The sequence below is a fragment of the Drosophila teissieri genome, chromosome 3R, assembly GCF_016746235.2.
Source record: "Drosophila teissieri strain GT53w chromosome 3R, Prin_Dtei_1.1, whole genome shotgun sequence".
Taxonomy (NCBI): domain Eukaryota; kingdom Metazoa; phylum Arthropoda; class Insecta; order Diptera; family Drosophilidae; genus Drosophila; species Drosophila teissieri.
The window spans coordinates 5830784-5843882 of record NC_053032.1 but is presented as its reverse complement, the minus strand read 5'-3'; the positions used below and the strand labels follow the sequence as shown (position 1 = coordinate 5843882).

General features: G+C 42.0%; 2 protein-coding genes across 2 annotated transcripts; one reads left to right on the top strand and one right to left on the bottom strand.

The window, feature by feature from the left end:
* Nucleotides 1-2373: 2373 nt before the first annotated feature.
* Nucleotides 2374-4057, bottom strand: LOC122620889 (zinc finger protein 155). The gene is made up of 4 exons (XM_043798562.1): nt 3799-4057; nt 3132-3748; nt 2941-3075; nt 2374-2792 (listed from the first exon to the last, which is right to left on the bottom strand). The coding sequence occupies exons 1-4, from the start codon at nt 3940-3942 to the stop codon at nt 2522-2524; spliced, it is 1167 nt and encodes a 388-aa protein (XP_043654497.1). The 5' UTR covers nt 3943-4057; the 3' UTR covers nt 2374-2521.
* A 611-nt stretch (nt 4058-4668) lies between these two features.
* LOC122620020 lies at nt 4669-11310 on the top strand. Its single transcript, XM_043797285.1, has 4 exons — nt 4669-5879; nt 5943-6185; nt 6453-6888; nt 6944-11310. Exons 1-4 carry the CDS (start codon nt 5113-5115, stop codon nt 9341-9343), a joined length of 3846 nt encoding a protein of 1281 aa, XP_043653220.1. The 5' UTR covers nt 4669-5112; the 3' UTR covers nt 9344-11310.
* The last annotated feature ends 1789 nt before the right edge of the window (nt 11311-13099 follow it).

The window sequence follows — 13099 nt, the reverse complement described above, 5'->3', positions numbered from 1 at the left end:
TGCTAATATTATTATATCAAGGGTGCGATAAGTACTTAAAACAATTTAAATTGCATTTGGATTATTTGATCAGCGAATTGTGTAAAGTTCAACTAGAAATGTATTAATTTTTGCAAAAATCCACAACACATAAAAAACGTCAGAATCCATTTAATGCTGCAGGTCAGCAGCAGGGCGGTCGTTTTAATACCCTTGTCTCTGGAAGCTCCATGCTTAGTCTCAACATTCTAGTTTTTAAAGCGTTCATACGGACAGACGAGCGGACAGGCGGACAGGCGGACAGGCGGACATGGCCAGTTCGACTCGGCTATTGATCCCGTGTCGGAAACTTTTCAAGGAATCTAGTATACCCCTAGTTCTATAAAAATATATACCTCGCACTGATCAGTCGATCGGCGTAAGTGACGTACGTGCACGGTCGAAAACATGGACTAACATGAAAACTATTTGTTAAATGTTAACTTATTTAGGGCTATTGTGCATATCGAACACATTTCATTATATAATTCGCTAACGGAATAGAAGGATGTCGCCTTTTCACTCCCACCCTCTCACTTCGGCGGATGCGTCGACTATGAGCAACTAATTTCCTCGGATGAGGCAACCGCAAATAGAAGAGCATCCTGTTGCACATGCATTAACCATGGCATCACGGCATTATGCACACTTACACACACGCACATTCAGTACTGCACCACATACGAGTATGTACATATATACATACATACATAAATATCCAGGCACAAGGAGCTCATGAAGTCTTCCGGTTTGTCGAGGATGTTCACATTGTTTATGCTCCGGAATAAATGAATATAAAGCATTTAGTTTACAGCTGCCATTTGACAAGCACTGCCCCAGTTTTGAACGAGTGGGTTGAGTGGGGATGAAAATGGGTATTCTTGGTTTTGCATCTTCTTTAAATAAAAACATAAATTATGCAGAATATTCGATGGGAGCGAGCGAAAGTGACTTGAATTCGGAGTGGCTCCGAGGCTCGTTCTCAACTTTCACCTTAGCCACTAGACATTGACACAAGAACTTCTTAGAGATTCCATATCTCTTTAAATTATTCGGAATAAGGCATAAATTATGCTTTCGAATTAAAAACAATAGTTTTTATTTTGATAATCATTTGCTATTACTTTGAGGTCATGCCTCTAAAGCCTTGGTTTAACGCACAAAGTTCTTGAACTTTTTCACCTGCTTCGTACGCAAGAACTCCTAAGATTTTCCGATGCCAACGCGGAATTTGCAATTCAGCTCGTAAGCTTGCTGATTTGTTTGCCACAAAAAAGGTGGCGGGACTTGCTTGATGAGTAAAGTCCCGACTTTCCCACTCGATTTCCACAAATGCAAAGTCAGGACCAGGTCAAGGACGAAGGTGAGCTCCCGAAAAGGGTTTTTGGGGTGGTGTGGGGGAAATAAATTTGCCATTGATAGCGTGGACCGGCTCGTAATCAGTTTAAAAGGTCTGAATCTCAATTTGGCAATTGAGTTCGGCTGGCTGCGTCTGTGGCTCGACGTTCACACCCATAATCCAATCGTTTGAAGCGCTTTTATGGATTCGACATGTCAAATCGCGTGCAAATTTGTTAGAATTGGGTTTCCCCAGGCTTCCTACATTCCCCATTTTCGCCACTACAAAAATATTATACATCGCAGAAAATATTAAAATATTTAAATTTTAAACTCCGTTACTAAAGAAAAGCAAATTCCAGAATACTTTAAAATGGTGGATCTGTATCTGTAAACAATAGTTTTGTTGCCATTTGCATACATATGGATTTAAATGTCATGCCACTTATGACTGATCAGTCAATGCGCCTTAGTTATTAATTATTATTAAATGTACCCAGCTTTGTTTGCAGTGTATCAACACCCTTAATCAAATACAAAGCCAGAAAGGCTTTACCATATCCATACGAACTTTTTTATTTGCTCTAAAATGGTATAATACACGGGGGCTAAAAAGGAGACAACGGCCAATGAAAAAAAAACATTCAAGTTATGTAATTTCGGAACTTTCTTTGATAGTGTACATTTGTTGGTGCTTTGCATGCGCTAGGTGCAAATTGGGTTTTTCCAATTTCATTTTATTTACTTGCGGCGTCATGAAGCTACCCATATTTATTGCATAATTTTCAGCATAGCTTTACAAGCACACATGTTACAAACATTGATTGTTTTTCTCGGGTTTACGCATCACATTTCAAAAATAAAAGGTATTTTTGTTACATGTTTAAAAATAAAGCTTTTTTTTATAGCGACATGTTTTAAAACTGTATATAAAATAACTACAAAATTGTGCGGACCAAATTCCATATTCTGCTAAAGCATTCCAATCTTGCAAATTCACACACGTTTGATATTTTATTTCTAAAAAAATAACCTTTATTTACGTGTGAAGTTCATTCTTACAACTATGAATACGCTATCGGTTAGCGTTAGAACTAGTACTACATATTGTATGGGATTATATCTGGAAATTAAACAGCAGCATACTCTACAACATTTTATTGCGTCAGTGAGCTTGAATTCGGATCTCGTGCCCATCCTCTTCCTCGGCCACCATTTCCACCTTCATGCTCTCCGCCAGCATTACGGCGTTCTGGTGCAGTTTGGTCTCCTCGTGCTGGCGCATGTGATGAAGCAGACGGAAGTCCTTGTGGCAATAATCGCAGCGATACAGTTTGATGTCCGTGTGAATGAGCTCGTGCTTGGTCAAGGAGTGAGCGTAGGCGAACGCTTTGTCGCACACCTTGCACACGTAGGGCTTGATGCCTCGGTGAACACTGATCGAAAGAATGAAATTAGTATTAGCTGTTCTGAATTAGGAATATATTTAATGTGCTAAGCCAAATAACAATTTAGTTAAATACTAAAAGATACAAAAAAAATAAAAGTTCAAGGATTCTTTGTGAAATTTGCAATTCTACTCACTTTTCATGAGACTTCAGAACACTTTCGTAGAAAAATTGGCGACTGCAAAAGCTGCACTTATAAGGTTTGCTGCCTGTGTGGGAGTACATGTGCTTTCTTAGCTGCTCGCGCACCTGGAACTTGGCATCGCACAGTCTGTGAAGGTAAGATAGGGTTAGCGATTGCACTTCCAATTGACCGTCTGGACTTACTCGCATGCATATTGGCAGATGGCGTCATGGCGTCTACGATGTTCCATCATTCGACCGCGCTTTTCGTAAAAGTTTCCGCAGACGTCGCAGATATAGCCGCCCTTCTCAGTGCCGTCCGATGTGGTTAGCGAGTTTAATCCACGACGGACTCGACCGCGCCGGGCCTTTAGACTGGCCTTAGCCGCCTCCTGGAGCGCTAACTGCTGCGATGGTGTCTCTTCGTACTGCTTCTCAGACTCCAGGACGATTTCGGTCTGATCTGAGTTCATGTCGATGGTGTAGTTGTCCTCCAAGTACTCAATAGTGTCAGCAATGCACTCCTGATGATCGCTGGCGTCCACCTCTAAATACTCCTCCTGCCCCTTTTCTTCCTGGTGTTCCTCTTCCCCGGTTGTGGTCTCCTCCAAGATGTACATCTCCTCGTCGCACTGGTGTTGCGAACCGTCCTCCTCCTTGATCACCATCACATCTGATTCATCCAACAAGCCCAGTTCCCGGCAGTAATCCTCGATCTCCCCCTGCTTGCGAAGCGCTTTCTCGCGAAACTGGTAGGCCATGTTGAGTTCTACCTTGCAGGACTTGCAGATGCCATCGGGGATGTGTTCTCTGTCGTTCAGCTACAGGATGGGTGGTCAGTTCACATTGCCGGTTTGAAAGATTCACTTACATTGCTGTACGAGACTCCCAAAAGCTGGATCAACATCTCGTTTGGCGTCTCCTCGCCTTCCTCACGGATCTCGTCCAGGCGCTGCAGTCGCGCACTGGGCTCCAGGCAGACCCGGCACGTCTGTGGAGTAAGTTCGACGCGCATGATGGAATCCGGCTCGCAATTTAATTAAAAGAACCGCTCGTACAGTATTTTAGTGTTAAAATTTGTGTTGCTAAAGTGTTGTGTAAAGCGACTGAAAAAAGAAACGAAAAGACTTCGCCATTTTCTTTACCAGGGCTGAAGAGCATCAGCGGACACGCACGGTGGTTCATTTCGCTGGTTCTGGGAAGCGGAGTAATCAGTTAGCTCTTTATTTGTTAATATCTGAAATATATATTTGTCGGTTATGACACTTTAAAAGTATATAATGGCAAAAAAAGAACATTTTTAATTGTTCCCTACAAACAAAAGAAAACTAAAACACAGAAACTAAATGTTAATAATATAAGTATACAGATATTTAGAAAGAGGAAACAAATGGTCATACACATACCAACGTGTTTTTTTTTTATTTATTGTTATTATTATTTATCTTAAATAAAAAAGTAACCATACATTTTATCAGAGTTATTTTGATTTTAGCTATGAATCAGTACTTTAGTTCAGTTCATTTGACTAGTAGCGATAACGATAACAGTCAGAACACCAAAAGACTAAGGTTGCATATTTATCATAAACAAGCTATTATTAGGTAAAGTAAATAAGCAAATTTCATATACATCATAAAAATTTCACCAATTTATTTATGCGAAATCGGAAATACAACACAGTGTTTACATCCGAAAGCTCTGGCAAAAAAAGCACATTTTGCAATGCGGCAATCTGGCAACGCCACATATTTTTCGAGACGCAGAACGCAAGATATTTTCTTATCTCTCGTTAAAAAATGGATTATTTCGGTTTAATCGGTGCGTATCTGGGAAAATCGCATGCTCGTTGGCAGTAAGGAACGCGACGCTCTTTCACGTCCCACGCCCCGCGCACTCCAGTCTCACGGGAAAATGGGAAAGCAACTTTATCTGGCATCCGTATCTTCGTCCGTCGCAGCCGTCAAAATGTTCGTCGCGCCAGTTATCGACTCGGCAATCTCCATCTCCTAAGGCACACATACACTCAATATAACGCAGTCCAGCACTCACACAGGCAGCCACCTACGTAACCTGCCAGCGGAAGCGCTCTTAATCTTGGCCAGAAACCACAACAAAAAGACAACATCGAAGAACCAACAGCAGACGGAGGGAAACGGAGGCGCCGCTAGCACTAGCACCTAACATGTCCGAGAAGCACGGCCAGCTGGGTGCGCAGTGGACGAAATCAGCGGCGCCAGCAGCAACAACAGCACCAGTTTCCAATTCCATTCCCATACCTCAACCGATCCCTGTGGCACTCCCCCTTCAGAAACCCAACGCCAATCCCTATGGGAACTGCAGCCTACAGCCTGCGGATATAGTCTACGGTGCAACCAGATTTCAAGGAACTGCTATCCATGCGAAGGCCTCTCCTTTGACCATTACACCAGTGGGCCCTGGCGGCGGAACACCTGCGTCCGCCCAAATCTCGCCCACGAGTCACACCCATGTACCTGTACCTGTAGCCACGCCCAGCGGCTTTGTGCCGCCTCCGTTTACCAATGTCGCCAGCGCCAGTGGAGGAGTCTCCACTTCCGTGCTTACTCCGAATCCCTTTGCAACGGCTGCTGGAAATGCTGCTGCCGGACTGGCCTTTGCCAATGCCTTCAACTTTAGCACAGCCCAGCAACTGGGTCTTGGCAAGATCATGCATGCCATGGGTGGAGCAACAGTAGGAGTGCCAGCGGCATCAGTACCAGTCACCACCACTCCAGCAACAGCGGCTCCGTTGGCCTCGGCAATAGCTGGCCAACGGCATCCGAACGAGGGCGTGCCAGCTGCCAGTGGAGTAATAAACTCCACAATCGCTGAAAACGTAATGAATGCTTTGAGCAACTCCAACTTAGCGGGATCAATGCCCAATGAGGAGAAGATGAGAAGGGTACTGCAGGTGATTGAGGCCAGCTTGGAGTAAGTATTGTCTGAAGCATGTTATGTTTATCCTTGCTAATTTGTGTGCGTCTTCCCGTATAGCGAAAATTCGAGGCTGCAGATTTCACAGATCCTAGAGCGTGTCTCGGGACTAAAGCCCATTGAGAAGCTATTCCTCTATCTTCGCTTGCCTGGGGAGTGCGCAGACACTGATCCGTTAAGGCAGCCACAAAATCCGCTGGGAACGCGCTCGGAGATTAACCATACCATAAATTGGGTGCGTTCCCATCTGGAGCACGATGCACAGGTGTCCATACCAAAACAGGATGTGTACAATGATTACATGTGAGATTTTTATTATTCTTCTTAGTACTAAAGCGAAATCAGTAACAGTGAATAGCATTTAATTCATTTTATTTCGCTTGGTTAGATTAATAAGCATGTCGATTTGTATGGCTGCAAGGAAGAAAAGGAAATGTCATTTGGCCGGTTATGTTCATGCTGCACATCAGTTGAATTATCATAGTGTTACTAGACTATTTATTTTTATAGTATTTATTAGCATAGCTCAACAAAAAAGTATTAATTTGGTTAATTCTTCTTTATTTTTAGAGCTTATTGTGAACGCCTCAGCATCAAACCTCTGTCCACAGCAGACTTTGGCAAGGTGATGAAGCAGGTATTTCCGGGCGTTCGTCCTCGGAGACTAGGGACGCGTGGAAACTCCCGTTACTGTTATGCGGCGATGCGAAAAACCACCAAGCTGACTCCCCCGCAACTGCCGCAGCTGTGCAAGACTGAGCAGATTTTAGCGGGTGATTCCAATTCTGACCCCAGTCAGATAACTAGTGCCTCCAGTTTGGGTGGCTTTCCATCGACAGGAGGGGACTCTGAGAGCTGGGATGTGGTGCGCAGCTGGGCAGAAAAATTGCTAAACACTAAGCTAGAGAGCGTGGCGGATCTAAGCTCCCGCATCAAAAGCAACAATGCAACAGTTTCTACAAAAAAATACACTCCCCGGGAGCCCAAGGAGAAGCGAGTTTTAGCAGTATGTTTCAAAATATTCCCTAATAAGAGATTACTAATCCAGTATTCCTTAACAGGACATTGGGCCTTTAAAAAAGCGACGCAAAAAGAAACGCAAGGGTTCCACATCCTCAGAATCGAGCTGTAATCAATTAGTAACCGGTCAAGACGCGGGTAGCAGCCAGGAGGCCAGCGACGAACAGATTATGAAGATCAAGCAGGAGATCATCGACTCACCCATTCATCCCCAGCAGCATCCATTAGGTTATCTACAGCAGGTAACGCCCATGAACCTAGCCACAGATCAGCGAAGCAGTAGTGCTGTCCGTAACCTCACGCCCAAAATCCTGGAGATGGGCTCGCCGGCCGTAGTACTCACCCAGCAGGAGGTATCCCCCACGGGCATTGTCATAAAGGACGAGGTGGAGGACTACACCTCTAATATATTCTGCAAGAAGGTTTTGAAGGCGCAGCAGACAAAGGGATTCTGGGCGAATTCTCCAAGCAGTGGGACAACGAGCGGAGTTGGTTTATTGGTTCCACCTACGATCACCACAACATCGGCCACACCGCCACCGCCAAGCTCTGGGAATTCCCCAGTTCCGGGTCCCGGACTTTCCATGGGCCCACCCTCACAGATAATGAGCACAAGTTCTGTGAGCCCGTCAAGCAGTGTGGACACCACACCTAAGGTGGCCTCCCGAAACCAAATGATGATTCTGAGAGCCAAGCGTTTAATGGCAGCGGAAAATGCCGCTTTGGCAGCGGCAGAAGACTCAGGACTGCCAGAGAATCTGGGACTGCCCAGAGAGCGAGTGATTAGCATCTGTAACATGGACAAGCACGAGCTGGATGACTACTTTCTACCTGGCGAGGACGAGGAGAACTCCGAGGAGCCCGACAACGAGTTGCTCCAATATTTTCAGATGGGAGACGCTGAGGAAAAACAACTAAATTCCTTAGATGCTGCCGAACAGAACAAGAATCCACAAGAGCCATCGACGATGGGCTCTGTGCCGGAGGCGATGCCCGCCCCCGGACGCGGAGCAGCAGTCGTCGCCGCTGCAGCAGCGATGCTGGCGCCGGTGCCAGCAGCTTCGATGTTGCCCGCACAGGCAGGAGTGGGTTCTGCCTCAGCGTCTCTGGCCCTAATGTCAAAAAAGCATCAACAGCAGCACCAGCATCAGAATCTGCAGTTGCAGCGTTCCAAGCAGTTGCCGCTTATCAGCAACAACAAGAGGAAGATTAGCCTCAGCAACGCCTCCAGTAATGGTAGCAACAAGAACTGCATTTTTCTACCCATTTCACCAAACACCAATGGATCAGTGACTACACCCTCAGCCACAGGGTCGTCAAATTCCAGTCAAAATTGCTTCGCTAGTCCCGGCTTGACTAGGATGAAGCAAAGATCCAACTTGTTGAGCAAGCAGCAATCACTTGACTGCGACAACCGGGATCCCATGATAGGGGCTCATCGCAAGGGTCGAGGCTATGTGTACAGCTACCCTACGAGCACGTCTGCCTCAGCTCCACCGAGTCCATCTATTCTTCCACAATGGATGTGTAGAAACTGGTCGCTAGGTGGCGGCAATACATCCAGCTTTGCAGACAGCAGCCACAGTGCTGATAAGCTGGTCAATCAGAACTCAATGGATATGGAGACAAGCCTGGCGCTCACGGGAGAAAATGAATTAGATACGTCGGAGATGCAGCGCTCACAATCGGTGCCATTGTCCCAATTGCAACGAAGAAGCAGCCAACAGTCACCAAGCCTAAACTTCTACTCGGAGAACAGCAACAGTCAGCAATCTGCGTCTCTGAAAGAAACTGGAATACTGTACGAGGAAATGGAAGTAGACTCCCTTCTCTCAGCTAATTTTGCCAGAAAGTTTAATAGCATAACCCAGCAAACGGCCACGACCTGCAGTTCCTCGGCGGGCTCATCTTCCGGCTACAGTAGTGGCGGCTCTGCGGGAATCGTTTCGAGATCAGTGCCCTCAACTCCGCTGCCACATCAACAGCAAAACAGCCTACCATCGTTGAATGGTGGAGGCGGTGCAACGTCCAGCGGGGGATGTGTTGTGGGAATCGGAAATGGAGGCAACTGCGGCGTCGGAAATGGGTTCTTCACTATATCTGACTCGTTTAATTGGGAAGGATCTACGGCCAATAATAGTCATTTGGATTACGCGCACTCATACAGTACCCGCAATTCACTAGACATTTCCAAGTCTATGCCAACAACGCCCATTGCAACTCAACGTTTCCGATATAGTCCGGCGGAGGTGCACCGCGATTTCCTCATAAATGGCAACACCATCGATAGCTTACCTTCGTCTACCTTTGCAGCAGGAGGTGTTCCGACGGGTCCTACGCTGGCCCTGAGCACGGACACCCTCATCGACGACAGTGCTCCGAGCAGTTCCGATGTGGTTGAGGCCATGATTGGTGTCACAGGCATTCTCGACGGTTTTTAGAATTTGCATGAAGAGAAAGCCCAAGGGGAGATCGAAATATCAGAGCGGCAGGAGCCGGATGCGGTAGACGAGAACGATGCTCAGTCAGCTGCAAAAGAGGATGCCAATGTGGTTGCCTGTTTGCTCCAGCATGTGGACCAATTGTAAATCCCACTATCAACCGCCTACTGCCGTATTGATGTCTCGTTATTTACTTTGTGTGTTATCTATTTAGTTGTCTTTTATGGTTCCTGTTCCGAGTATATGAAATTTCTGTTTTGCCTAGTATGAACCGAAACTCGATATAATTCAGAAACTGGTTTATAAGTCTCTACGTCCCCACTCATGAGCTTTCTCTTCATGCCACTCGCTAGCTAAGAAAAACCCAACAAAATCGTAGCTTCCCCCCGTATACACTAATCAACAGCTTAACTGTGCCTCATATTGGTTTCAAAAGTGTCCAACATCATTAGAGGTGTCAGCTTGAGCCGACTTCTTTAATATACCGTTACCCTCAGGCCTTGTTGTATGTATGCAATTGGCATATTGTTATAATTACTAAACAATAACATTAACACACAGATGACGATGGAGGGGTAGCCAGTCCGTTGCCCTTGCTGTATGTAGTGCATAATTTTATTGTTGAACAACATTACAAATGAAACGAACTTAAAGTCTGAATGAAGGAAACGTGTGCAGCGGTTTTAAAAACGAAACAAATTTACAAAATGTAACTGTAAACGAATGTACATCTAGAACTATAGAACCAAGCCTCGGCGCTCGACGAGTTTGTCTTCCTGCGATCCTCGGTTGTACATATATAAGTATATATATATATATATCTATATATTTCTAGAGGGATTTCCACATGGATTTTAAAGTGGGTCGCAGGGAACCAATCTCAGTTCAAAATTGTCAAATTTAAATGTGTGTTTGTATGGTGTTGTAAGGTATCAAGAAAAACGAGCTTCGTCAATTGTTCATCGTCTTCTTTGGCTCCTAGGCGTAGACCTTTGATTCTTTTTTATTCAACACCGATCTACATTGTCTATTTGTTACACTATATCTTTATCTGTCTATCTTGAAAGCGTTTAATTCTTCTATTAGTTGTAAGTGTTTGTTTGTTATAACTGTTTACTGTATTTGTTTAATTCGCGTTGGTCGGTCCGATCTGCGCGTAGTACTTTAGTTGTACTGTAAATGAATTTCGCACATTTGTAATTCAAGTCTTATTATGCTTGAATTTGTAGTTAAAATGTGCCCAGTTTACTAAAGTCTTTATTTTCGTTTTGGCGCTTTGAACAAAGTTTAGCTTTAAATCTTCTTTTCATAATTTACATTGCAAATGAATGTTTATTTGTTTGTAAAACAAAGTAAAATATTACCACAAACCTCTTTTTGTTTTAAAACATGATTCCGCTTCTGTGACCAGATGTTTTTAAAAATGTAAAGAAAAATAAATCATAAATGTGCCTCAGGCTTTATTGTAAAACAATTATATACCACAATAAAAATATAGATACAACCATACAAAAATGCATTAAAAACAAAAATTTAGTTACGTATACACACTTAAATAGATTATTAGAACGTTAAACGAGTATAATTAAATATACACTTATTTACAAAACGCAAGGAGGGAATCAAATGAATTCTTTAAAACCTCAGATTAAACCATTAATGCATATTTATAGTCAAAAGGAACATAACGCAATAACCAGAAAAGCACCCAGTCTAAAATAAACATTGTCAGCTAAATTCTAAAAGCAAGAGCAAAACTTTTAACGATTATTTATTTTTAAGCATCACCACCTACCCCGCATACCGCTTTGAACAACAACCAACAATATACGAGTAAAAATAGCAATAGCCCTAAGGTAAATAAATAAAACATATTGTCACCGGGAACACTTTAGATGAGATATATGCAATTATACAGAAACAATGCATTCAAGTTAAACGAACCAAAACTACTTTTTTATAAGATATTTGAATGATATAAAATACAGATACCAGAAACGAAAACGAAGAGTATTTATTGGTTTGGAAAAATGGACATGTAGTTTCTTATTTTTTTCTCTTTAAAAAATAGATTTGGATTCTTGTTCAAAAAGTATCCAGATTCCTTTTTTGTTGACACTTATAAAAAACACCTACATATATCCTAATCCTGAAATTATTTACGAATCTAAGAGATACCAGGACGACATACACAAGGAGAAAAAAAAAAATGAACAATCATTTAACAAATTATAATACTTGTCCAACTTGTCTTATGATTGGAAAAAAAGAAAGTGCCGATTTTTACTTGGAATTTCTTTTGCGCGACCCTTAACAAATGAGGTGTAAACCGATGAGTGTTTTGAAAATGATTTGTATCCCGTTTCTCATGGAGTGAAAGGGTATACCTATTTCGCCTACAAGTATTAATCACCTAGAAGGGAGCGGTTTTGACCCTTCTGATCAGGACCACTAGCCGACCCACATATCATACACTAGGATATTCGTTAATTATATGTTAATATTTTTTATTAATCGTTTAGGTTTAAAATAATAACATGCAATTATTATTAAATTAATATTTGTTAAATATACATAATAATACCTTTAATTGTAATATGCGTGTGTGCTCACTTAATGTTTCCTCTGTTCTCCATCCAAACATCTTACTGTTACGTTCATCCTTGGCCGTTTTATACATTTTACATGTGAATTTAACTATTTAAGAATATAGTATTTTATATGCATTTTACATGTTATTTGCTTTCAATAGCGGCAAATAATATTTCATTTTCAACAACTTTTGTTCTGTACGCCAAAGTCAATGCCGATTTAGCTTGGGATCAGTATAATAATTTACGTATAAAAATCATTTTGCGCCTTGATGTACATACTTGTTTCTCAACTGTATGTAGGTATTACTTTATTTACTCTTTTATTATTCATATTACACTACGCTAATAGCACATTTGAAATTCCCTTTATTCGCTATAAGTACTGTCATATAAGTTTTATATTTCTTTATGTTTTGCTTAATATTTGTGGTTTCTGCTGGATTATTAAATGCTTGTAAATCATTTATTTCTTTGTTTACGACCTAATTGGTTTCCTGATATTTTTAGCTCCCACACTGCTCCTCGTATATAATATATATGTATATATTTTGTATATGCCTGCTATAATATAATATAATTTATAAAATTGTTGTTTATTTCGCTGAGGTGGAAAATTCTTTAATTTATAAGGTTACTTGTTGTTCTGCTTTTTGCTGCTGTTGCGGTTGCGAATGCATATTGCATGTTGGTTGTATACGTTACTAATTTCACTACTTCAGTTTAGTTTTATTGTTTTGCAATTAATATTTAAAGTATTTGTATATTCTCTGCTTGCGACTGAAACACCTCAGTACACCGAATACCTATATTTCTATAAACGAGCGAAATATAAAAAAATAAAAAGGTAATAAAAAACGCCTAAAACTTCCTAAAGATAAGACTTTAAATTACTTGTGCCAAACGTGAATATACTTTCCGTATCGTAAACGTGCTGCTCAAAAATTTAAATACATTGCTAAGTCTCTTAGCGCAAAGTAAATATTTGCTACACTGACTTTTTTATTATCCCTATGTACATTTGTTTAATGGAAGCAACTTCCTTTAAATCCAACTTGTCGTCTCAAAAACTGGAAAGGGTTTGGAATTTAAGGGTTGGTCCCAATTCAATCTCGCGAAACTCGGAACAGCATTTTAAAATTACTCTTCCAAACCAAAACCAAGA